The 24,440-nt window shown below is 43.2% G+C and overlaps 1 protein-coding gene across 1 annotated transcript in view; it reads left to right on the forward strand.

Annotated features, from left to right (window-relative positions):
* NPTN (neuroplastin) overlaps positions 1 to 24,440 on the forward strand; it is a 57,989-nt gene that overhangs the window by 21,044 nt on the left and 12,505 nt on the right. The window contains exons 2-5 of the mRNA XM_067305418.1: positions 8,740 to 8,908; positions 13,397 to 13,491; positions 22,401 to 22,534; positions 24,153 to 24,426. Of these exons, the coding sequence (XP_067161519.1) occupies positions 8,740 to 8,908; positions 13,397 to 13,491; positions 22,401 to 22,534; positions 24,153 to 24,426 (672 nt within the window). The remainder of the gene's footprint in view (positions 1 to 8,739; positions 8,909 to 13,396; positions 13,492 to 22,400; positions 22,535 to 24,152; positions 24,427 to 24,440) is intronic.

The following is a 24,440-nucleotide window of genomic DNA, read 5'->3' on the forward strand; positions in this document are numbered from 1 at the left end:
AAAACCTTGACCTGTTGTCTTAATCGGTTTGTATTTCGATATGCAGCTGTTCGTTTTGTTGGGCGCCTGTTGATGCTCAGGTCTCTAGAACGGTGCAGAACACGGTAGTGACAACGCAGCGAGTCCTGTGCTGCGGCGACGGCCAAGTAAGGAAGCTGCTGGGCTTCAAAAGCCTCTTATGTAAGCAATGAAATCTGTGTAGTGTCATTCTCCAGCCTGGTTTTGAACAATTATGGAAAATGCCGACAGAAGTGCCAAAAAGCAGGAGTACTCGGCTCGGTAGATCAGGTTCTGGACTTCTGTTGTATTACAGAGAGCATTCCATGTTAAAAAATATATATATTTTTTTTAATATGTCTGCTTGGTACCGATGGATTTTAGCTCTGTTTGCAGCTTCTGGCAGGATATCTTAATCAGAAATGGCTCTGGCAGATGTACAGTAGCTGGAAGCAGGGCCTCAACTTAGTGATGCTGTTTGATGTATATTGCCTTGCTGTTTGTGAACTGCTGAAAATGCAAAACACTGACCGGAGGTTCTGCTGGAGAGTTTTAAATAGCACTGCCAGTCCTTTGTAATGCGGAGGTTTTATTAATCTGCGTGTGGAGGCTTTTCTACCACCTCTTCACATTTTCCCTTCCAGAATTTCCCTTCCCTTCCAGAATTTTCTCCGGAACCTTTCTGAAGAACAATTGTATCTTTAGGACGGGTGGGACAGGGGTGGCTCCCAACAAACCCAGTTTTTTGTTGTCACCATTATTAATTGTCTGCCCTGAAAACACAATTATTCCGATCAAGAGAGAAAGTATTGCATTGAAATTTATGATAATCTGAGTGTTTTTTCGAGGGGATTTGAAAGTGATGGAAACGTAGGATTTAAAACTTAAGCTCCAGGCATGTTTACTAAACAGGCCTTTTGATGCAGTTGTCCAGTTTAATCTTGGGTTTTTTGACTCTTTGTCAGCTTTGTCCGAGCACAAACTTCGAACATTTTTAACAGCTTAGCTGATAAAAAAAAAAAATACAAAATCAAATTGACAGTCAAAATTGTCAAAACCTGAAAGGTTTTGACAGCTCGTGCCGTTCAAATTACGGATACCCCTTTTAACAAGAGATTTTACCATGCCCCTTCATGTTACATGTGTCTGTTGTGTAGCCCGAATAGCAGTTCAGCTAATGGTTGTTTTAAAATATACATGATGCCGAGCGGTATCATGTTGACTGCAGAACATACTGGTGACTTCTTTCTACTGCTCTTTTGTCTTCTAAAGTCCCTTTCATCCCTGCCGCGAGGCTAGGTGAGATGCCTGTGATGCAGACGTGGTTTCTGAGTAGTCTGGGCAGCCGGAGAGACAGGATCGAATTGCAGCTTTGGGTCGCTTGGCCTTTGACTTCAGTGACCCATTTTAAGACAGGGTGGTTCACTTTCCTTGTGGATCAGTGTTTACTGGAAAGTGGGAATCTGTAGAGTCGTGGTGACTTTCTGAGCAATCTTCCCTGAGGTACTGTCATCTCGCTGGCTGAGAGTGGCATTTCCAAATTATGGAAATGGTAGGCAGGAAAACAAGACTATCGTATCCAGGGGAGGGAACTAATAATTAAGATTTGGAAAGAAACTGGGTTATGCCATATGCTACTGCTTTAGCCTTTTGATTCTCGTAAACCACGTTCAAATAGATCCAGGTCCTGCTGCTTGATTTATGCCACCGTGGGAATACAAGGTCCTCATTCAGCGTCCCTTGAAATGGGGACAGTCCAGCAGAGCAAGAGCATAACCTGGTCTCTCTCGGTACCCCAAGCAGCAGTGTGATCCTTGTTAACCTCAAGAAAGAGCAACGGTGGTCTCGGCGGGGTTTGTAACCGCCAGCAATGAGGGCACTTCTGGGGGAATAGCTTTTCCTCTCTGTGCCTGCAGCAGTGGCTTAGTTGCAGTGGTGCTTCCGCTGAGCCTAAAGCTCCCCTGCCATCAGTGCTGGAGCACCAGGCTGGAGAATCCACGTCAGGCGAGCTTGTAATTGAAAGGCTTTCCGGCGTTGATCCGATTCTTTGAGCATTTGTTCCTGTAGCTGTTACCTGCAGCCAGCGCTCGGTCGCTCTGCGTGCAGCGCCGTGCCAGCGCGGGGCGACGGCTGCTCGTGCTGCAGAGACTCTTGCTCTCTGTTTTGTCGCTTGAACGATTCTTCAGCGAAGCTTCCGTGGTGCGAGCTTCCCCGGGAATCGGCTGACAACGTACCGCTGCGTTTTGCCGTTTCACGTGTCCTGTAAGAAATGAGGTGTGCCCAAACGATGCTGGGGGGAGCTCTTCGATGAGCGTGCACCAGAAGTTTTACCAGTGCTTTAAACCCACCTTACCTTTAAAAAATAAAATAAAATAACTGAAGTGTCATCCAGCTTGCTTCCTGAAGGTAAAGAATGGATTTGAGGAGAGGGACGAAACCATCTGTGTTTTATCGGCCGTGTGGCCCTCCTAGCGCTGCTCGCTGGCGATGACTCCTGCTGCCCGGAGAGCGTAGCAATACGGCAGGTTTTGCTGCATAATCTGTCTGGCCAGCTGCAGTCTAATCTTCATTGGGAGGAGGGGAGAGGGGAAGAGACTAGCTTTGAAGCGACCTTCTTCTCAACGGATACCTTTGAAAATAGGATTGAAGGGCACTTTTATGTGTGCTCATAACGCTGTCCTCAAGCTGGTAAGTAAGGAAGAAATTCATGCCATAAAAAGGGTTGTTTCAGCCTGATACTGAATTTTAGCACCACTTTTTTTTTTTTTTTTTTTAAAAAGCAAACATCGCTTCTTCTCTTGAAGCTCGCTTGGTGCTGTCAGTCTCCCGAGTAATGAACTGATCTTTTTGCCTGTGCACATACACCCCTAAAATCCCTTTTACCTTAGAAGGTTGTGAGACTTGCAGCTGTGGTGATGTAGTGACTTCAGGAAAGTAGGTCACTTGTATCTTGGGGAATTCCCTGCCTCCTGAGTCCAAAACAGATGGAAGAAAAGGTCGAAGCGGAGTTTACCGAGAGCTGTGTAGGGCAGAAGCTTGAGGGTTTTTTTCCTTTTTTCTATAGCTAGGCTGTATAAAACTAGCAAATTCTTCCGAGAAAGACGTCTGACCTTGAACACCCAACACTTGCCAATTACGTGGTTGGCCCAACTGAAAAGACGGCGAACCCGTCAGCTGGCTCTCTGTCTTGGAGTGATCTCCTAAGCCGCTAATCGCAAGCGGGGCGCAAGCGGGGTGCGGTGCAGCACGCGGCTGCCCTGGGCCGGCTGCCCCGCGTCCATCCGCTTTGCCGCTCCGGAGCCGGGAGCAGCAGCGTTTAACGCCGTGAAGCCGGGCCTCCCGGGAGCTCCCCGCTAGCGAAACAACAACCTGCAAGTGCTCTCTGTCGTGCTTTTTTTTTTTTTTTTTCTTCTATAAAAGTTATGTTAACAGCTGTTATTGTGGATGCTAATGTCTTATCTGATTCTCTGTTTTCTGCCACTCATTGCTTTGTTCTTTATAAGCTCTTTTGTTTTCTGCTGGTCTGTCACTGCGTTTCTGCTGCCCCTCCCTCTAGCCGGGTTTGTCAAGTCGCCCATGTCAGAAACTAAACTCACGGGGGACGCCTTTGAACTGTACTGTGATGTGGTTGGGAGCCCCACTCCAGAGATCCAGTGGTGGTATGCGGAAGTCAACCGGGCTGAGGCTTTCAAACAGCTGTGGGATGGCGCTCGGAAGCGCCGGGTCGCCATTAACACTGCCTACGGGGCGAATGGGGTGAGTGTGCTGAGAATAACCCGCCTTACGCTGGAAGACTCTGGGACTTACGAGTGCAGGGCCAGCAACGATCCCAGGAGGAATGACTTGAGGCAAAACCCCTCCATAACGTGGATTCGAGCCCAGGCTACTATAAGCGTCCTTCAGAGTGAGTCCGGCACCCTGCAGTGGTGGTACAGTAGTAACTAGAGGCAGTCTGGTGACCCTTACCCCTCCCGTTACCCTTGGTATAACCCTCCTCCACCTTGTCTTGCTGTTTTGCACCCAGACCTGTCCCTCCACTTGTAGAGCTGAAGTGTCTGCCATCTGTGTCTCTTCTCCTTAGGATCAAAGGACTTGGGAAAACCTATGGATCTGTTCCATAGCTCCTGTGTGAAAACTTGCCCAGTGTCGCTTTTCTGTTCCTTCCCTGCCCCCTTTAGTTTTGTAGTAGGTTTCCAGCCATCCTAATGCTGGCTTCTCCATGAGTGCCTTTATATTTGATTTATATATTCTTCCCAGATCTAACTGTTTTATTTTTATTTCTTCTGTTCTCTCGGAATTTCTCTGAATGCCTTCCGCACGTGGCTTTGGTTGCATATATACTTCTGCACAAATCTTTCCCTTTCAGTTACATGTGACCTTTAATGTGTAGATTTTTCCATAAAATCATGGTGTTTCTTTTCCTTTCTGAACAGCAGCATGTTTCCTAATGAGTTCTCTGATGCGGAAGCACCGAACTGATGCAGCTATTCTTAAACTAGGCTGTGAAAGGGGAGGAAAAAATTCCTTCCCCAATGTTAGACTTAACTTTAGCTGAATGAGTTTCATCTGAGAACGCAACTTTTGGCAACTGAAAAGCTTTCAAAAGTGGGGAATATGGTTGACCCAGAATTGCTTTTATTCTCTGTTTTTACAAGTCTTAAGCATCCTGCTGGCTTTTTAAGCAGTCCCTGACATGTTTGGACATTTATTTTATCAGAGTCAGTATAGAAGAACCCTATTTCATTTGCTAACAAGTAAATGTGTAATGAGCTGTGAGCAGTGTGACTGCTGTGTGGAAGGTACAGGAGAACTTGCTTTCTTGGTGATTTCTCAATGCCTTAAGGTGGAATAGTGGAAGGTAGATACTGTCTTGCCATTGCACTCTGTTTCAATAGACCTTTATGTGCGACTTTGACTTTTGTCTAAGTACAAAAGTGTCAAACTCTGTAATTATGTCTCAGTTATATTTTTGGGCTACCTAGAGAGGTGTGTCCCTAAGCACATCCACCTCTGGCTGCTGTTCCGCTGGGCATTCACTCTCTGGACTGCCTGGTGCCGCGACGGAGCGGTGTGGCAATGTCCCCAGCGCCGAGCTGGAAGAGGGCGAGCGGTCTGCTGCAGTCGGTGCTGGCGGATCAGAGAACCTCCCTCCGGGAAATGGGAAGAACATTGATATGTGTGGAAAAATAAGTAGAGAATGAACCCAATGGTGTGGATCTACTTAAAAATTTAAGTAGCATTGGGTTGTTGGGCTCAGACCTGCTCAGCTTTCAGCCTGAATGCTTGATCCCTCCCTCATCCTTTGAGGTCCCAAAGGACTCAGGTCTGTAGACCGTTTGTAATGCCTACAATAGCAAGAACTGCGTAATTTTAGGAAATGATACTACCTTAAGACAAAGCTTAAAAATTTTTTTCTGCAGGAAGTAGCATCTCCTGGAAATCCCCCCTCTCCATGCCCCTGCTAAGGCCTTTAGCTTCTCTTGCATATGGAAATATCCGAGGTGTTTCTGTTCTCCTCTCCTGGTTGTGCAGTCCATTTGAGTAACCTACGGAGGAAGAAAATCCTTCTCATATGTAAAGTCAGTAACGGTGTTCGTGTGGCATGAATTTGGAAGTGAATTACTGTGAAGATGTCTCCACATGGAAAGCTGGGTTTTCCCTCCTCTCTGGCCACTGAAACTAACCTGTTCTGGGGGTTGAAGCTTAACTTTTCCTCTTCATCCCCAGTTGAAGGCTTCTTGTCATATCTGCATCCAGTGCTACTAATTCTGGAGTGTGTACCATGACTCATTGCTAAGTGCCTTGGACCCAGGACAATTCTTCTGGTTTTGTTTTTTATTCATGTTGATGTGAGGGACAATGTCCAGCTAATGCTTTTATGCTTTTGCTCTGTAGTACTGCATATATTAAGAGATCTGACCAACCATTTGGGAAACGGAGCACACGGATATCAAGCCCCTGCATGACAATACAGAAAATAGAGATAAGGGGGGAAAGCAGACTTCCAAGCAGTTCCTGCAACATGGGAGGCATCTTATCTGAAGCCTCTCAAAATGTCTGTGCGGCCGCTTTGTGTGCGCAAACCCCAGTTTGCATTAGAAATGGGAATTTTCTGACTAAACAGTGTGGGAGTTTCTTGCTGCTGGTGGCCGTTTTGCTGCTGGCCTTATTTGACATCAGCACCGTGGAAGAGGAACGTCGAACATATCGGAAGAGCACAGCTTCTTTTCACTGTCATTTTAAATCATAGCTCGTGTCCGATGTCCCAAATGGCGTGCAGAGAGATCAAGTGCAACTGCTGATCTTAAAAATTAGCACCTGAGAACTGGAATCTGGTATCTATCTCGTTACTAATCTGGGTAATGGATTTCAGTTGTGAATGTCCTTTTTTATTAAAGGAAAAAAAAACAAGACAAAACTGATCTTGCACAAAATTGACAGTTTAAGTGCAGAAAGCATCTTCAGCATCCTGCTCTTGCAGTGGGGCATCTTTCTTTGGGTGTCTCTGTCCCAGGAATAATCCATTTGCAGTTTGTCTTCCAGAATTAAATCAGGCTAGAATTGCCAGCTTGCTCTTTTTACAGATTAAAATACAGTAAATGCAGGTAAAAGATGTAAGGGAGACTGAAGTTGCCTCTAGTCTCCTTTCATTTTTCTTCAATCCTAAAACTTCAAAATGTTGCAAGTCGGACACAAAAGCCCCCAGAAAGCTCCAGCAAAAGCTTTGTTATCAGTTGCCTTTACTTCAGTGTGTTACAAACTTGGGACAGATGTAAGTGTTTTTGGACATCACAGCTTAGCTGAGAGATGTCAGCAGAAATAGTCATTGAAGGCGGCTTTTCGTTTGTGTGTTCTGGCTCGTCAGTCTGAGGAGCAGACCTCAGATCATCCGTTACCAGCAACACGTGAAAACCAAACTACCACCTTCAAAAGCCTTCTGGACGGTGTCCTTGTTAATGTTCTGACTTCTGTAGCCTGGAAGCAATTTCCTCTTGGTGACTTTTCCTTTGTTGATAGGATTTGTGTAAGAAATACCTTCCGATGGCCGCAGGCACGCTGCCCGCTTCCAGGCTCGCTGCCGGCCCGTCGCCCTGGTAGCTCGCGGGCAGCAGCGGCTCTTCCAGCTGCTCCCTCCGAATGTGTCGTCTTCTCTTTCAGTGGCCCCTGAGCCTGCACTGCCAACTTGCCCTTAAAAGGAAAATACTTTGTCTCTTTTGCAGACTGAAAAATTTTAAATAGCTGTGAAAAAAGTTCTGTAGCCGGCCTGCTGAAGAAAGGAGAAAAGGTTCTACAGGACTCAAATGGCTTTGTCAGCTTATTAGTAGATAAATGTTTTTTCTCCTTGCCTCCCTGGACAGCAGTCTAAATACTGCATTGGAGAGACAAATGTTAAACGATGAAAAATGCAACGTTTTTGAGGGTACTGGTATTTTCCACTTCCCCTCATATAATAATTTATTTTCCAAGTGCATTATATCCAGAAGACTGCATGGGTATGACTGAATTTGTACTCCAGATGTGTTATGTGAAGTGTGTTCGAGTTTTTACAGACTACTCGAAACCAGCTGAGACCCCGTAGGCCTTCAGTAGCGAGGTCTTTTTTTCCAAGTTTGGGAGGAAGTTCGTCTCAGCCGGTTCAAAAAATTCATCAGTCTTATTTGTTAGGGAGCAATAACCAACTGCACAATTTTAAGAAAACTCGGTTGTCAAATTTAAGGAGAGTGCCCTAATGTTAGCCTTATCGCTTTTGAAAAGCCTTACCAATAAATAATATGAATTTGACCTTACCAGGTAAGATTGTAAAGCGAAACAGTCTGGCTTCAGTTACCTAGTGCAACTAGCAAAGTCCGAAACTCTTGTGCTCTGTTTATTAAATGAAGCTCAATTTTTTTTTTCTTCATTAATATTTACATTTAAGGTTACTCTATAAACTAAATAGTTCCTGACTTTACTTTTAACATGGTACGTAATTGGGGTTTTTTTAGTTGTTATGCGTTAAGGCCTGCTTTCAGCCATTCTTCATCAGACTTGTGCCTTATTCACGTTTGGTATTTGCTCTAATTTTAGACATCAGAGAAGTTGCACTGTTCAAAATATCTTGTATGCACAGGATGAAACCTTTCTTAAGCTTCATCGAAATGCAGCTTTGCCCGCTTGCTCTGCAGGGTTTCATACTAGCAGAGCTGTGCCCGCATCTTGCGTGGAAATGTGTCCTGGTGCAGACGGGGTATTTTTCTTAGGTGGACATTAGCCTTTCTGCAGAGGGGAAGTCCGGAAATGTTATTCACAAGATTCTAACTTTGAAGGCTTTTCTATATAGAAAAAGGGTTTGTTTTTAAACCCCAAAATAAGTAGAGGAACCACCTAATAGCCAGAAACAAATTGCTTCCCAAAGGGTAGCTGGTTTCTTACGTATTGTCACAGGACCTGCGCTTTCTCTTATGTTGAATAGCGTGTAAAACCAAGTAACAGTATTATACAGAAATCTATAGAGATGCTAAATATTAAAAAAGTCTAAAATAAATAATTCTCTTTTTTCCATAGAGGGAAGCTGATCCCTAAAGTGTTGCCTTCGCTAGTGGTCAGCTGCTTGCTTGTGACTTTCTTGGTGTTTTCCCAAATTAGTGCAGTGACGTTCCTTGTGTAGCCTCCTTCCCTTCCCAATTCCCCTCTCGCTTTTAGACTAGTGTGGCACGATCGTTAGCGAAGATTTGTTGCTATTTAACGTGTCCGTTGTTTCAGAGCCCAGGATCAATGCCAGCGAGGATGTAACCATCCATCCGTATGGTTCAGCCGTCACATTGCAGTGTAACCTCACCACAAGTCCCAGCCCCCTTTCTGCCAGTTACTGGGTGAAGAATGGAGAGGAGATCCCCGGCACCAGAAAATCTACAAACACTACAGAATACAAGTAAGTCAACTAGGAACCATCGTGATATTACGCTGGAGAACAAAAAACTTGGTAGACTTATGGCTTTGAAATAGATGATGGGATGTTGGGACTACCAGGTCCCTGGCTCAGCTTCACAGTGGTTAGACAAACTGCGTGAAGTGATCTGCGTTCAAGGCTCTGCAAAGAGCGCATCTGAGAGTCGTGTTAGAAGAACGATTCTGGAAAGGTTGTTCCCTATAGCTATCTTGTTTGAGTTAAGTAAACATGATATCAACATAAACATACCGTAAATTTCTCTTTGGCAAGTAGCCCATAGTTTCAGTCTAAACTCCTTTAGTGCTTCTCTAGACTACACATGATGTATGGACACAGGCACAGACACAAAGTCTAGTTTTCTTTTCCTCCGAGTATATCGTGCAGTCTATAGCCTGCTTATGTCTACATTGTGTCTGCATTTGTAGCTGTGATTTTTATCATGCAGGGAAAACGCTGCATGTAAATCACTGCTGAAATCGGCTGTTTTAGTTGTCTTCAAGCCTTGCAAGATGAAAGACCGTGTTCTCTGAGCTGTTACTGATGTGTCATCAGAGTACAGTACTCTGAAATTTTACCAGATCTTGATTGAACCAGTACAGCTGTATCACTTGTGCTTCTTATTTGTCAGTACATCCATGTTTTAAGCATTCATCTGTCTCACATGTGCATGTTCCGGCTTTGTCTCCATACTTTCTATCTGAAGAGAGTGCATTCAGCCACCTCTTCCATTTCACCGCAGCAGAAATTCTTTGAGGGCTTCTATATTCCTGAAATGGGACTTTCTTGCTGTGCAGTTGATGAGAGCATGGGAGAGTTTGCTCAGTGATGACATCAGAGATCTATTCTGTACCTGTGGTTCTCTTGCCTTTTTTTTTTCCCCCTTTTGTTTTCTTCTCTTGATGACAGTGTAGACAGCAAATACAACTTTCTCTGCAGTGTTAAGGTAGAATGGAGAACACTTAAGTAATTTAGTCTTTGGAGACACTAGACCACTTCTGACCCTCCTGTTACCTATTTTGCCAGAAAGAGGTGCCTACTTCTGGGCAAAGCCTGCTATTTACACAGCATCTGGTTTACTGTGCTGGTCTCACTGCACTAAAGGATGGAAGCAAGTCTTACGCTCATCTGATTTTTTTTTCTCTCATCTCCAGCAGAATACAGTGGGCTCTATCACTAGTGTTGCTTTCTGGCACAGGATTAAGAAATACTCGTGATTTTCATTGCCTTAGCAGAGTATTCTCTCATGAGGTTCTGGAAGTTGTTTTTGATTCTGACAGAAAGTAGGTGTTCAAGTTTTTCCTTGGTTTTCCGCTTCAAATCACTTTGCATTATCTGTTCAAATTTGCAATTGGAAAAAAAAGTAAGTCTCATTTAGTTCTATAATTACATCCTGTTAGTTCTTCAGTGCAATGTTTTACACTGGGAGTGTGTTTTAAAGGGTCCGCTTTTTTACTCATCATGTTTATCAGGGACCGGAATTTTATTTAGTGAGCCATCTTGTACAAAAGCACTTGAGTGATGTGACAGGCATGTTATGGCAAGATTGCTGAAAATCGCATGTTACTGTTCAAGAAACTAAGCATCAAGGCTGACTTCTCTATAGCTGTTCCATGCTAGGGTGGACTTTTCCTTCCAAATTCCTCTGTAAAGGAGGAATTAAACTTGCAGTTGTAACTTCCTGCAGAAGGAATAGATAAGGTGGGTAGTCTGTAAAACTGTTACCTCGTTCTTGGTGAATAAGGGTTTTAGTAGAGCCTGCTGCAAACACAGGGGCTGGTTGAGAATTCAGTGAATTTGCATTTAAAAAGTAGCTCTTGAATTCCTACTCATTTGCAAGCCGCTTTGCTGCACTTTGCTGCATGTCCTGGTTCCAGGCTTTGTGTCACTTCTTCTCTGCATGTGATCGCACTGCATTTGGTCCATTCCTTAACTTCTAGATTGAAATTATTATTATTATTTTTTTTTGATCCAGGAATATCAAATTCTGTCAGTGAGGATTCATGGAAGCAATGTCAATATGGATGTAATTAAAACAAGTTATTAAGTTTTAGCCCGAGCAGCTTTTTGATATTTTACTGACCAAAAAAAAAGTTTCAGGTTCTTGGTGTTTCATAGTGATTAAGCTGGTTTGCTATAAAATACAGTTATTACTTCAAATTCAGCTTTGTGTACCATCCAGAAAGCTTCAGACTCATAGGTTAAAACGTTTACCCTCTTAAAAAGCCCTACCTCATATAACGTTAATAGGGAACTCATGTAACATTAGAAATGGAACACATCTTCCCTAATTCGTCATTCCAATTTGATAAAGCTGTTCTTGCTGGAATGCGGCTATGTTCAGAAAAGCCAAAGTATAGCTTTTCAGCAAACCGTTCTAATAACTCTTGTTCATTTTTAATTAAAACTGTATTCTTTCACAAGCAGTGACAGAAAGCGTTTCTGGATGTCCCGTAGTTTGAGGAACGTAGAAATGGCAGATGGCAAACCTGTCACCTGGTCTCCATCTGTAGTTTGGAAGAGAAGAGTGATCACTTGCTTCTACGTTCCTAGTCAGTTAATTCAGAGTTGGGTGACAGGTTGCTGAGCTAAATGGAAGAAAATATTTCTTGCATCTGCTGAAAAATCTACAGCTGTGAAGAGCTGGGCCCTTCCTAAAACCACAGGACTGAGGGAAATTATTGGCCAAGCAAGCTTGTTTTAAGTGCTTGTCTGTCTTTAAGACGTTGCAGCCGTATCAGTTTGCACTTAAGTGGTTTAATAATTTATGGTAAGAATACTCTAGTAATAAGCTGCCATAGTTTCATACTTTAAAAATAAACCTCTGTAGAACTGAAAGAATGCAGTGTTTTATGCTCCCCCTTGTCCCTTAGGCGTTGCCTGTAGTGGATAAAAACTAGAGGTCAAATTGTGATCACTTAACTGTTTGGGTCCTTGACACAGTGACAAAAAGCCAGGTCTTCTCTGCCTTCCAGCAGAACTAAGAGCCCTTCACAATAGCTTAGGAATGGAGGAGATGGTTGCGTGGGGTTGTCCCATTACAGGTAGGTGGGAAGTGCCCCTTTCCCACATTTTACCTGTAGTCTCAGCGGGCTTTAGTGTTATGAGTTGTTGTGCACTTCCTAAGGATACTTTGCCTGCCTACAGTTTAAATTGCAATTATTGCTGTGGTGTTTAATGATAATAGGGAGCAATCGTTGTTTCTCTTGTTAAGTCTTTAATTTTAACTCTAAAAAGTGGGTATGTTATTGCCTGTCTGAAAAGTTTATTAACTTTATTTATAACTAACTTTAGACTTTCACCAGTGACTCTGGAAAGTAAGTGCTGTAAACACAGTGAGACTTGAGTCGAAGTATTGTATTAAACTGGGGAGCTTTTTCCGTGTGTCTAAGCCGTTTCCTTGTGCAATTTAATTCTTTTATTACAATAGTCTTCTGCTTCAGGGTTTCTTTTCATCTGCATGCTATTCACTTAATGTGTTTAAAAAACAAAACAAAACAACACCAAGGTGCCTTTCAGTAAAGGGAGGGAGGGGAAGAACTAATGATTTGTTCTGTGCTATGGAAAGATGATATGGAAATAAAGATTCCACATCACATCATAGTATGTTTCCCTAGTCTAAGAAAGATGTCTTTTACAGGTAAATATCTGAAGAATATATATGTACAGCTTTTAACTCAGTTATATCCAAAAGCTTTTTTGAAGGACGGCAAAAGCTGGTGGACTTGAAATTAGCACCATCTTTAACATAAATTCTTGATTTTTGTGTTTATTGCAGCTCCAGTTTTCTTCTGGCTGACTTGCATCTATTTTTTCCTCTACTAGTTGTTGTTGCATTAGGGTCTTTTGTAATTTTAAGTGGCAGCAGACTCCAGTGCCGTGTCTTCCTTTTGTGGGTTGACCAGCTTTTGCAGTTTTTCCATGTCCAGTCTGAATCGGAGAAGACTATTAATGGACCAGTTGCATATCTCTTATTAAAAAAGAAAACAGCTTATGAGATGATGACAGTGTCAGCCTTGGTTATATTTGTAGTCTGACACATTTCAATTGGATGTGCTACAAGTCTTCTCCATGCAGATAGTACATATAAATCACATTCTCCTCTCAACGGGAGGCAATACCTGCCTAATCTTCCGTGCAGACTAGTGACTTGAAGATGTCTTGCATCAAACTAATTGTAGTGTATAATATAACAGATGTCAGCCTCTTTCCTTGCTTTTAAGCTCAATGCAGCTTCTCCAGCTAAAATGGTACTGACTTGCCAGATTAGAGCTTACCCTTTTTCTAGGCAAACAACATACTGTATTTCAAGTACGTACACCTGCACAACATACCTTGAATTAACGATTTATAGCTGTGACATTCAGTTGAAAGATTAAAGTCTTTGGGGAAAGAAAAAAATTCCTAGCCTGCTCATTTTTGGTTGCTAACACAGTACCTAACGCGGCTCATGTGTTCTCTCCCTGTCTGCAGGATTTTGAAGCCCAGAGCAGAAGAGTCAGGGGAATACTTGTGCGTGTTTGTGTTTTCAAACTCTCCTATAGCCAACGCCACTATAGAAGTGAGAGGTACTCGTTTTTTGTTTTGTTTTGTTTTGCTTCCTCTCCCCTGAAAGCGAAGTACTTTCACTGTCTTTGCCATCTCACTCGGTGTCCATACAAGACAGCCTAACTCAAGTGGCCTGTCCTAAGAAAACTTCCTCTTGAAATCATGGCTGTTTCTATCTAATCCGTGGTTATAATTTCTGGGGAAGCCCTGCACCAAATCGCAGGGAAGATCTAACAAATACGGGATTATGTACGCTGCACTGGTGATCCTCACAGAGGGTACTTAAATTTACCTTCTAGCACATAGAATATGGCTGTGCTGATGCAAAGACATCTGTGGTTTCTTCCCTGTTTCACAGCATGGCAATAAATGAGGCCTTCTTCTGAATGTATTCAATGTGCTTTGAATTTCTCTGTGGTTCCTGAATGAAAAAAAGTATGAACCAGCATCTCAAGTATGGCAGCTTGGAGCTGGTGTACTTCTAGGCTTGTGTCTGGCGACTCTGCTCCAGCTGCTGGGAGAGCCTGGGTTCCACGTTGGACGGGTGCCCCGTACCAGACTGATGGGGTTTTCTACTTTCATGCACAGTTGTTGTCCTGTGCATTTTAGTGCTGTTCTGACATCTTTAGGAGCCTAAAATTGTGGACAGAAACTGCAAAATGCCAAAGTTGCCTGAAAGAGAATTTTGCACTGCAACAAATCAGTGTTCCTTGGACTGAGTTTTACTATAGACGCTGAACAAGAGAAGAGTGTTTCTTTTATAGACATACACAACAGAGGTAGCATGGAGACAATAGTGTTTTATACAGTGTTTAACTGTATCTAGAATACAGTTATTGTTCCCTGAATAGCTGTGGAAATTCCTGGCCCATGTAAGGCTATGGCTCGCTTCTCTGCAGTAGCCGTTGTTTTCCCCTTGTAGCAACACAGAATGATGCATTATGTCAGCTTTTTAATCAAAGACTGATAAGATACCGTGAAATGTGTTAGTCTTGCAACCAGTTTATGCATGTCTGGGATTGTACTGATGCTTGTTTTATGAAGGTGTATTGTAAATTTGTTTGAGACCTAATTTAGTGTTGCTTACCATCTTCATTACGTCTCCAGCTCAAATGTAGAACTTCCTCTGCTGCTGTCCGGCCAATAGCAAGTGGGAAGGAGGATGGTTCATGTTCATTCCTGGTATTCCTCTACCAGTGATGGAGCCTCTCCTGATTTATTTTGTGATTGTTGTTTAAATTAGGTACCACAGATCTGTAGTAAAAGCTAAAAGCTTGCTGATTGACTGTCCTGATTTTTAAACAGTATTTTGGGGGTGTTCTTATGTTTTTAAGGATCTTTCATAAAGTAGCCTATCTAAATATACCCAGTGTTTAACCAAATCTGGCCCAGAAGGTATCTCTGCAAGGAGAAATGAAGTCTGCAAAACATGTGCTCGTATGAATGCACCACAAATTCCTGTTGGCCTAGCCAAAAGGTGTAAAGTATGTGAACACACGAGGAACTGCCTATTACTGCTGAAAACGTGACCGCAGTTTCAAAACTAATCATTGCCTTGCTTAGATCAAGTTGAACTCAAGTTCATGCTGTACTTAGTGAGCTTGTCTTCTGGGTTTTCAAGAAGGAACATAAGTTTTTTGATTTTTTTTTTTTTCTTTTTTGCATTCTGCTCTTATTCTCTTATTTTGCCAAATCTTCTAATACTATCTTACTTAAGATCTCACTCCTTTCTGCCTCTTCCAGCCTGTTTTCAAGGGCGACAACAGCCACTCCCAGAGACGGGAAATTTAGCTTTGATAGTGGATTGCATAAGACCTTCTCCAGCTTGGTATAATCTCTCAAAAGATCTTACGGAAACATTTGGCTTACGGCTCCTCTGCTGTACCACGGTGGGTGGGAGCATAGGGACACCTGGAGAGCTTGGCAGAGGGGATGCTACAGGGACACCGACTTCAGGATTATAGCAAGAAAATTCAATACATGTGATTGAACTACTGGCACAAAGGGCAGGAGCAGAAACGTAACTGATCGTACTAACAACTTTCCATGCATCATATATAAATACCAATGAGCAATCATCAGTTATAAGTTAATGACTCCAGCACCACTCCTTGGAGGTATAAAGCTTTCTGCTTGCTCAGCAGTCGTAATTAGAGGACTGGCTAACCCCGTTCTCTGGCTCCTCCTTACAGCGTCACAAGAGTTGCTTGGCCTTGAATTTTCCCTGAACGTAGAGAAGTATCAGGGGTTGTCTAGCGTGGGAAGCACCCTGTCAAGTCCTCTGCAAAGCAAATTGGAACATGTGTATTTTTAAACTGAAAACATGTTTTTCTTTCTAACTTCTATTAAATGGAAACTTATGTAGTGGCAAACTGAGACCACATTGAAAGCATGAGTTGGAGAACTCTGTGTTTGTAGTTTCCCTGCAATGCTAGGGCTGTACGTAAACTCATTCTGATCAGAATATTCATTTAAGTTACAGCTCCTGCAAGAGCTGTACAGCTAGAACTTGTACGGTTTGACATATGTTCTCTTGGATATAAATGTCCTTGAATACTATTCGTGCTAGTTGCACAGACTGCGCGAGACTTTTCCGCTCTGCAAAGGAAGGCATGCTTTGCAGTTCCTGCAGTTCGGTGGTGGATACTGTCCACCTCCTGCTAAAGCAGTTCTAGTTCTGCAGTCAAGCTGATTTTGGTACTGCTTCATCTGTGGACAATGTTACATTCTCGTTAATCAAGGAATGTATAAGGTAATACAGCAGTGATGATTGTTTGACCATGCAGGTGCCATCATTTAATGCTTACCGGCATGTGTGGCCTGTCACAGTATTTGTGTACACGCAAATGTACACAATTTTAATGGTTTAACTGGTGACTGTAATTGTGCTGCAGTTGCTAATTGCTGATGCACATAGAAAAGATGGTTCTGAGTCTGAAAGTGCCTGTGGACCAAAATAGTGACTTTTTGACAACTTGTGAACAACTTTAACAAATACCTCGCAGCAAATGAAAGCCAAGATACAGCAGTGCCATTTGCCTTTATGTAATATTGCCTATTTTGTTCCTGCATATCTGAGTGCTGTGTATATGAAGATAAAAATGCAGAAACATAAGTGTTGCTGTTAGAATTGCTACATGTGCTTGCATATTAAAAGCAGCTGTTCTTGGTAAAGGAATTATTAGGCTAGAACTAGTATAAAAGCTGTTGAACTGGAATACTGGGGTTTAATGGCGATCTTTGGGAGGTCCCAGGAACGACTCAAGTCCGGCTTCGCCGATACGCTGAGCTTTGGATGAAGCGCCTGGCGCAGTCTTTGCACGCTCCTCTCTGATCCCCTCCGAGCTGTCAGGGGGGCATTGCACGAGTACAGCTTTAAGCGTGGAACTGTAAGCCGAGCAAATGTGGATATTGCAAGACTTCTGCCTTGGAATAGGGGTCTTCTCCCACCTTTTGCTTCTGCATAGAGGTCAGCTGGCTGAGAGTGTTGCTAGTGACCAGCCCATGTTGGATGATGCGGTTATTTGTCAGCAGGGACCGCGAGGATGATCAGAGTCACTAGTCAAGGTGCGGTGTGCTAACTCCTTTCTGTCTCAAAGTAAGCTGCTTTTAATTGCTCCATTGCCACAAAGTGGAAACACCTGCAGTGCTTTTGCTGCATGGTTACTTTCTTGGAGCTCTACTGAAAACTTGAAGACTCAAACAAAAAACCTCTGCAACTGTTTAAAGGGTTTTGTCTTTGCAATCCTTCTGCTCTTACCCAGAACTTGGGGAGGAAACAAGTTCACCCTGCGTCTTCTGATGCTCTTCAACCCATAGTCCTGGGCAGGGCAGCAGCAGTGTGAACACGATGGGGAGGAACATGCTTCCAGTTCCCTCCCGCTGTCCAGAAATAGTGCAAGGACCAAAACATCGAAGTACATAAGATGACGTAGTGATGGTGTACATCTCCTCTCTCTGCCCTGCCTTCTCATCAAAGGTTCCTCTCTTTCCATACCCCTGGACAAGCAGAGCTTTTTATTGCCTTTTCCTCTAAAGCCTTGCTGCTGTCATTGGATCAAGGAGGTTCTCCTGATTTCTCTCCTCATTCCCCACTCCAGAAAGCTCCTTCCTCTCCTCCTGTCCCCCCCAGGTAGTTGCTTTCCCAATAGCAAAGGCTCAAACAAGTCCCACTGCTGCTGCGAGAGCATAAAACTTAGCAGCTCTGTAAAATGTCCTGTCCTGTGCTGAGCCAGAGGCTTTTGTGTCACACACGATACCTGCACCCGGCACATGATTCTTCAGCCTTTGCTCTGGTGCCGGCCAAGTGGCGTGCTGGAAAATGAACGGTTATTTCAGCAGCCTTGGAAGATCTTGGTTTCTGATTCCTGGCTGTCTCAGGAAACCTCTACAGCAGTTTAACAATGTTGTGCCAGAAGTGAATTAAGAAATCTGGCATTTTCTCATCACAGCTGCATCTTGGAATAGTCCTATACATTGAAAAGAAAAAAGGAAAAAAAAAAAAGGCGTTTCACGTTCTGTCTTCACAGTAGCTTTAGTGCGCCTTTTTAGCTCTACACCCAGACTAAAAAGGTAGAAATTGATAAGAATTCTCATGCAGAAAAATAAGACTTCTAGAGCCCTTTTACTAGGTCATCCTTAAGACATAGCGGTTTTGACATGCAAGAATATTTTTAGGTGCTTTTGCCCTTGCTTTAATTTGGTATTTTAATGGGAAAACTTGAAGGGGTTTTGTTAACTGGGACATGGTTGGGAACTGTTATGCATATTAGTTGTCCCCTCCTTTTTAGTAACTCCAGTCAAATATCTTGAAAATAACCTGGAAACAAAGGAGTGAATCCCTTTTTTGTATAAAAAAAATGACATTGCATGCCCTTTAAGGGAAAAAAAAAAATCTTTTCAGGGCAGTATTGAAAAAATACAATTCCTGAAGTAGCTGTGCAGTGCGTTTTGTGCCTACTATGTACTTGATGCTTGAAGATGCAAAGTTTACTTAGGCACAAACCCTTTTTCTTCTGTGATGTTTTTTAAAACTATCAAAAGAATGATGCTTATAAGAAGTTTACTTTTCTGTTAAGAATGGCTATACCTATATTTAACTTTTTTTTTAACAATTAAATCCTGTCTGTCTTTGCTTTTCTATATGCTGTTTCAATCAAGTCTTTAGACTTTCAGTATTTAGTCTTCCTGTTCATAATGTAAGAATAAAAACCCTGCTTTATTTTATCAGGGGCATTGACTTGGTTTCATTAAAGTGGGACCTGATGGAGAATGTTTTGTCCACGTCTCCCCAGCGAATTGTATCTGAACTGGGAAGTGAATTCTGCTGAACGCTGCCGCTTAAAAGCGGAAGCGAAATCTAAATCCTTTATGAACAAAAACTGCTTCATTCTGTACTTTATATCTTGCTGGTGCTGGAGCAGAATAGTGTAAGAAATCTTGACTAGAAAGGCTGAACATTGCTCTGTTGCTAATTCTGTGATTGAGGTCAGCTGCAGTGATATTTTAATTGTAGTTTGCACAGCAGAATGCAATTAGCCACATATTTTGGTAAAATAAGTACCGGATTAATATCTCAGATGTAGCTTGAAACCAGCTAGCATAGGATGCTCTGAAATATTAATATTCCATGTAGTGCTCCCCTCAGACTGTGCACAAAAATAGTCCCTGTCCTAGTAGAGCTGGAGATGGCTGCTGCGTGAGTGTGCCCGGCGACGAAAAAAGCAGAATGTATTCTTGTCACTTGTGCTCTCCTTGGGATAACCCAGCAAAGATGTCCTCTTCTCCGAGAAATGTAATTATCTCTTGGCTGTAGGAGAACACTAGGTCACCCTGCAGTGGAAGCTGCTGTGTCCTAGAAAGCCTTCCCTCTTCCTTGCTCTTTCTGTATCCATCAGCGGCCTCCTGGAAGAAGTGGGCCAGCTTCACGGTGCTGACGTACGGCATGTTCCTCCCCTGCCAGGTTCTGCTTTGCCTCTCTTTCTGCTGGTAGACAGCAAAGAAAAGAAGTGCTGACAGATGGAGGCTGTGTGGGGCTTCGCTTTAAGCTGATGAATCCTATTTCTTCTTTTCCTCGTTGGAATAATTTGCAATTGCTTTTGACAGCCCATCAGTGCCAGTTTGGGGACTGTCACCTTGCCACCTTAAGTCTGTTTCTTGTGCTCCACTTCTGGCCTTTCGTTAAGTTGGAAGTAATCTCTGCGTATCACCTTCAAGTAAGGGGAAAAAAAAATCGCAAGGAAATCATTGGGCCTACTTAGCTTCTGCTTAAATGAAAACTTTCCAAACTTAGCAGGGATGAGATGGGACTTTTCAATAGATCGCAAGATGAAATTGCTTCTTACTGAAGAACCACTTTCTTTAGGAATAAACATAATCTTCTTTTTGAGGCTGTAAACAGTGTTTCAAAAGAACATTGCAGGTGCTTAGTGATTCTTAATAAGACATAATGCAGCCCACTTAACCCTAAAGCAGATTTCTTTTCTGCTTAGAGACCTTCAACTTGAAAATTTCATTTCTTCTTAGAAATACTGCCTGTGCCAGTATCTGTGGTTGCTTAGCAAGCCTGGGACGTTCTTTCCTTTCCAGCTGACTTCAGTTTATATATCTAAAAGCTACTTTTTGCATAAGACCAGAGAATTGTCATGGCCTGGTGTCTTTGTTCAGCTCGTGTTTTATTTCCTTCAGATTTTTCCTGTTCGGCATCTGTAAAGATACATTTTTAGAAGTATTTTTTAAAAAGTCTTAGCATGGTTTTTATCATGGTTATGGTTAGCAGCACCTTGCAAATAGTCAGCGTTTGTCTAGCAGCATCCACTGATCTTGTTGTACCTTTTATCATGTATTTTGAAAATTGCTAGCAAAGCTCTTGTTTGTCCATGTGAATGCTGAAGACTTGAATCAAGTATTTCCTTCACCTTCTGCCTTATAAGACAGGGATGTTACAATCCCAATGATATTTCTCTTGGCTAATGAATAGCCCCTTGCTGAAAAGGTGTTCAGCTTAAAATCAAAAAAAGAATTTGCTTAACATGTTAAAATACTTAAAAATGGCATAAATCCTGTTAGGGCTCTGCCAGAAATCCCTGGGGTTAACTTCAGTTTCTGGTGGGCAGGGTCTGCTGCGGGATTGGGCTCCGCTTCCTCTGCAGCGGCCTCCAGCAGGAGGAGGCTGCTCGGCCTCTCGGTCCACGCGAAGAACAGCTCCGGCTGCTGCTGAGTCGGAGCAAACCTTGCGTTAGCAAATGGGACTGGAAGTTAGGATTTCTGTCAGCAGCAAGTCCACATTTCTTCATGTGACAAATGGTCAGAATTTCTGCAAAGGTGGCAGATTAGAATTTTATTATTTTTATTTTTTTAAAATACCCGGGTAGATTCGAGAGGCTGGGTCGGCGAATGTCTCCTGCTGATGTCTCTTCAGATGAACAGATGTGTACTGAAGAATGCTGTAGCTTAAGTATTCTAATGAGCATGGGTTTTGGTGGTTCAGAAACCTGTTTTATGCCTCCTCTAACAGTATTATCAAGCAGTTGCATTCCTGTCCTAAGAAGATCTTCCAGGAGAGCGGCATGGGATATTTTATGCATTTGAAAAACCCTTGCATTGGAAATACAATTCCTTTAGCGCTTAAACTGGCTGGATGTTTTCCCAAAGAGTTGTGATGTAATTCTTGGAAGAGCAGCAAGTTGCTCAAGATGTTTTGCTTGTTCTTCCTTGCTGCCGCTGATCAGAACTGTGAATTTTGTCTAATTCTTTTAACTTGCCCTTGTGGATATGGTGTCAGGAGCCCATGCTCCCTTTCTACCCCTCTCTGCAGGGGCTGCTAGTGATGAAAGGAACTTTCCTTGAACAGACCCTTGTAATAAATTCCCATGCCGGAGGGTCTGTTCCTGGAGCGCTCGGATTGGACTTTGACTGGATTAACAGATCAGCGTCCAGCGGTCACACAGCAGGCCACGTGTGACATAATTAGCAAGTCAGAAAGCGAATGGGCTTTGAAGGTGGTCCCTGCAGCACCAAAGCCATCCGCTTAAGCGAGGGTTCGGCTCGGGCAGTCCGCTGAGCCGCGGTAACCTCTCGTGAGGTGTTAGGCTGCAAGAGGCTGCTGTGACAAACACGGCAAAGTGAATGACGGGCACTATTTCTAGGCAAATTAATTCCGAATATCCTCCACCGGTATTCGAGGCTGTTTTGCTCTGGGTTGCCCCCAGCTTATCTTCCATCTTCCTTAGAGTATACATTTGTATATAGGCTGAATGAGAAGATTCCGTATTGGCGGGATTTTGACTTTTGCTACGTTACAGGTATCTGACAGCTCCAAGGAGAGGTATTGCTGTAAGATGTAAGAAGTGTGAAGTGTAACAAGTCGTAGCAAGTTGGTGGATCAAACCTAAAATCCCACCGAAAGGAATAACGGCTTGACTGAGCTTTCAGAAGCCCATGTTAAGACGGGATCGGTTCAAAATCCTGAAACGCTGGGCAAGTTGCAAGCAGAGTCCCTGCCTGCTGAGCTGCCAGGCCGAAAGCCCCTGCAGAACCACGGGGAACTTCTGAGCGGGGAGGGAGACGGGGCGCCGCTGGGCAGGGGGGAGCTTCCGTGCTTCCCGCGCCGCAGACGGCTGGGCCGCTTGGGCTTTGTAGGTTTGTGCTTTTCGGTAGGTAACTAAAGTGCGATGTTGAGATGTCTCCTCTGTCCCTCCCCTTGCCTGGCAAACCCATCCCGAAAGACTTTCTTGCGGAGCTGCAGTTGAGATGCTGGTGGGAGAGAGAAGGGAATCGCAATTTCCCTTTTGTAAGTTGGGTTCGGCTTGGGAAAGGTGATCGCTTCCGGGGAATTTGTTGCTTGCATGGTCTGTTCAAATTCTCAGGGCTTAAGATCGTTACTTCTTTAATGAGCAGCTTGTAAACACAGAGCTTTTCTGTTTTGCAGCTATTCCTGACATCACTGGCCACAAACGAAGTGAAAATAAAAACGAGGGGCAGGAGGCAGTCATGTACTGCAAGTCCGTGGGCTTCCCGCACCCCGAGTGGGTTTGGCGCAAGAAGGTCAATGGCGTGTTCGAGGTAGGTGAACTGTGATACCGGCACGAATTAACCTGCTGAAACCCCCAGTGCGGAAGGAAATGAGCACCTTCCTTTTGGGGGTATATTAGTGCCTCGTAATTTCCCAAAGTGCAGTTCCTCAAAAGTCTAAGCCATCAGTGAGCGAAGCAGAAGCTTTTCAGTAGCAGCAAATAGAAAATGAATAAATATTTATAACTTAGTTGTGCAAATGGAGTTGCTTATTGCATTGCTACTGGACTAAGCTATGAATTGCCAAGAAAGATGCAATATTCAGGGCACCTGCTGCAAATTACAAAAAGCGAGTTGTGAAATCTACCTTAATGCACTTAGTTTTAAATTTCTTAAGCTGTTTCTCAGTTTTACTGGTTGAGCTCACAAGACTTAGTATGAGGATGTGACAGTGACACCTTTTAGTATGTAAGTGGCCGTATTTTTTCCATGTGGCAACTGGTCTGTTGAGTGACAGATTTGACCAGCAATTGAAATAGCAGAAGAGAAGTTGGAGTCTGCTAAATCCTGGAGCCCGTCTATTTTCACATGGCTGTGTCGTCTGCCACAGCCGTAACGACTCGCTTGATACATGGGGAAAAAATGATCGGTAAATAAGAGGATGGACTGATTGCTCACTGTTAGGTGCTAGCTTAAACTTTTATGAGGACGCTGAACTGAACTGCTGTGTGAATGGCTTGTCAAGGTTTGCAAATCATCAAAGTCCCTTTGTGGTTCTGTAGATTCTCATGCATGGTGGTTTTTTTTTTTCTTATTTTTTTTCAGGTTATTTGATAACCTGAAAGTTATTTGATAAATTCATCCAAGGTTAACTTGCAGGAAGAACAAACTTGTGTCTGTTCTCTTGTTCTTTGTTCTGCCAAGGTTTTGTCCCTTTTTAAAACTTTAATTAAGCGTAAGCAGCTCTGGAACTCTCTGCTCCAGATGTCGAAGGGATGTGGTGCCCCAAATTTCATGTTCTCTAAATATGCCTGAAGTAGGCAGCTTAGGCTGCCCTGCGCACAAATCTTTAGGAAGTACCTGTGTTTCTCTGGAAAACATAAAAAATGCAAGATTTTAGTAGGCCCTTCATACCTTAAACTGTGTGTGTGTGTGTGTGTGTGTGTGTATATATATATATATATATATTTTTTTTTTTTTTTTAAAGGCTAATGCTATATAGAATAATCTTAATTTGTACTGACTTTTTTTTCTTTTCTTTCTTTCACCCTCTACATTGAAATCTGTTTTTGTCCCCTGCTAGGGAACCTACCTTGTATGCTGTTACTTGTCTCATGTTCAGCCCAACCTGTTTCATCCCATTACTATAAATTGGTGAATGGAATATAACCGTTTCTTTCAAAGCACAAGGCTGAGAACACTGTAGCTTACGTGATCACGACTGTCAGCATTTCATGGCTGATGCTGTTAAAGTAGTTGACCACAGCTTGTCAGTCAAGATAGCAAGTTTTTTGTTTTGAAGCAAAATTCACTTTAGTGAGGGGTACAGAGCAAATGCTGGCAGTGGGCTGTTCTGTTGTGTGAAGGAACCAACTTCTTTGCAAGAATTCCTCAGAAATAAAAAAGACAACTCCCGCTCTTTCCTCTCCCATCTTTCTCCTTTTATCAGGACATCAACAACTCCTCTGGCAGGTTCTTCATTACAAATAAAGACAACTACACCGAGCTCAGCATCACAAACCTACAGATAAACGAGGATCCTGGCGAGTACCAGTGCAACGCAACCAACCTGATCGGCTCCGTCTCTGTCACAACCATCCTCCGTGTCCGCAGCCACTTGGCTCCCCTCTGGCCCTTTTTGGGGATTTTGGCAGAAATCATTATCCTCGTTGTCATCATAGTTGTTTATGAGAAAAGGAAGCGGCCGGATGAAGTCCCAGACGGTAAGTGCTCTCAA

This window comes from Apteryx mantelli, chromosome 15, assembly GCF_036417845.1.
Source record: "Apteryx mantelli isolate bAptMan1 chromosome 15, bAptMan1.hap1, whole genome shotgun sequence".
Classification (NCBI taxonomy): Eukaryota; Metazoa; Chordata; class Aves; order Apterygiformes; family Apterygidae; genus Apteryx; species Apteryx mantelli.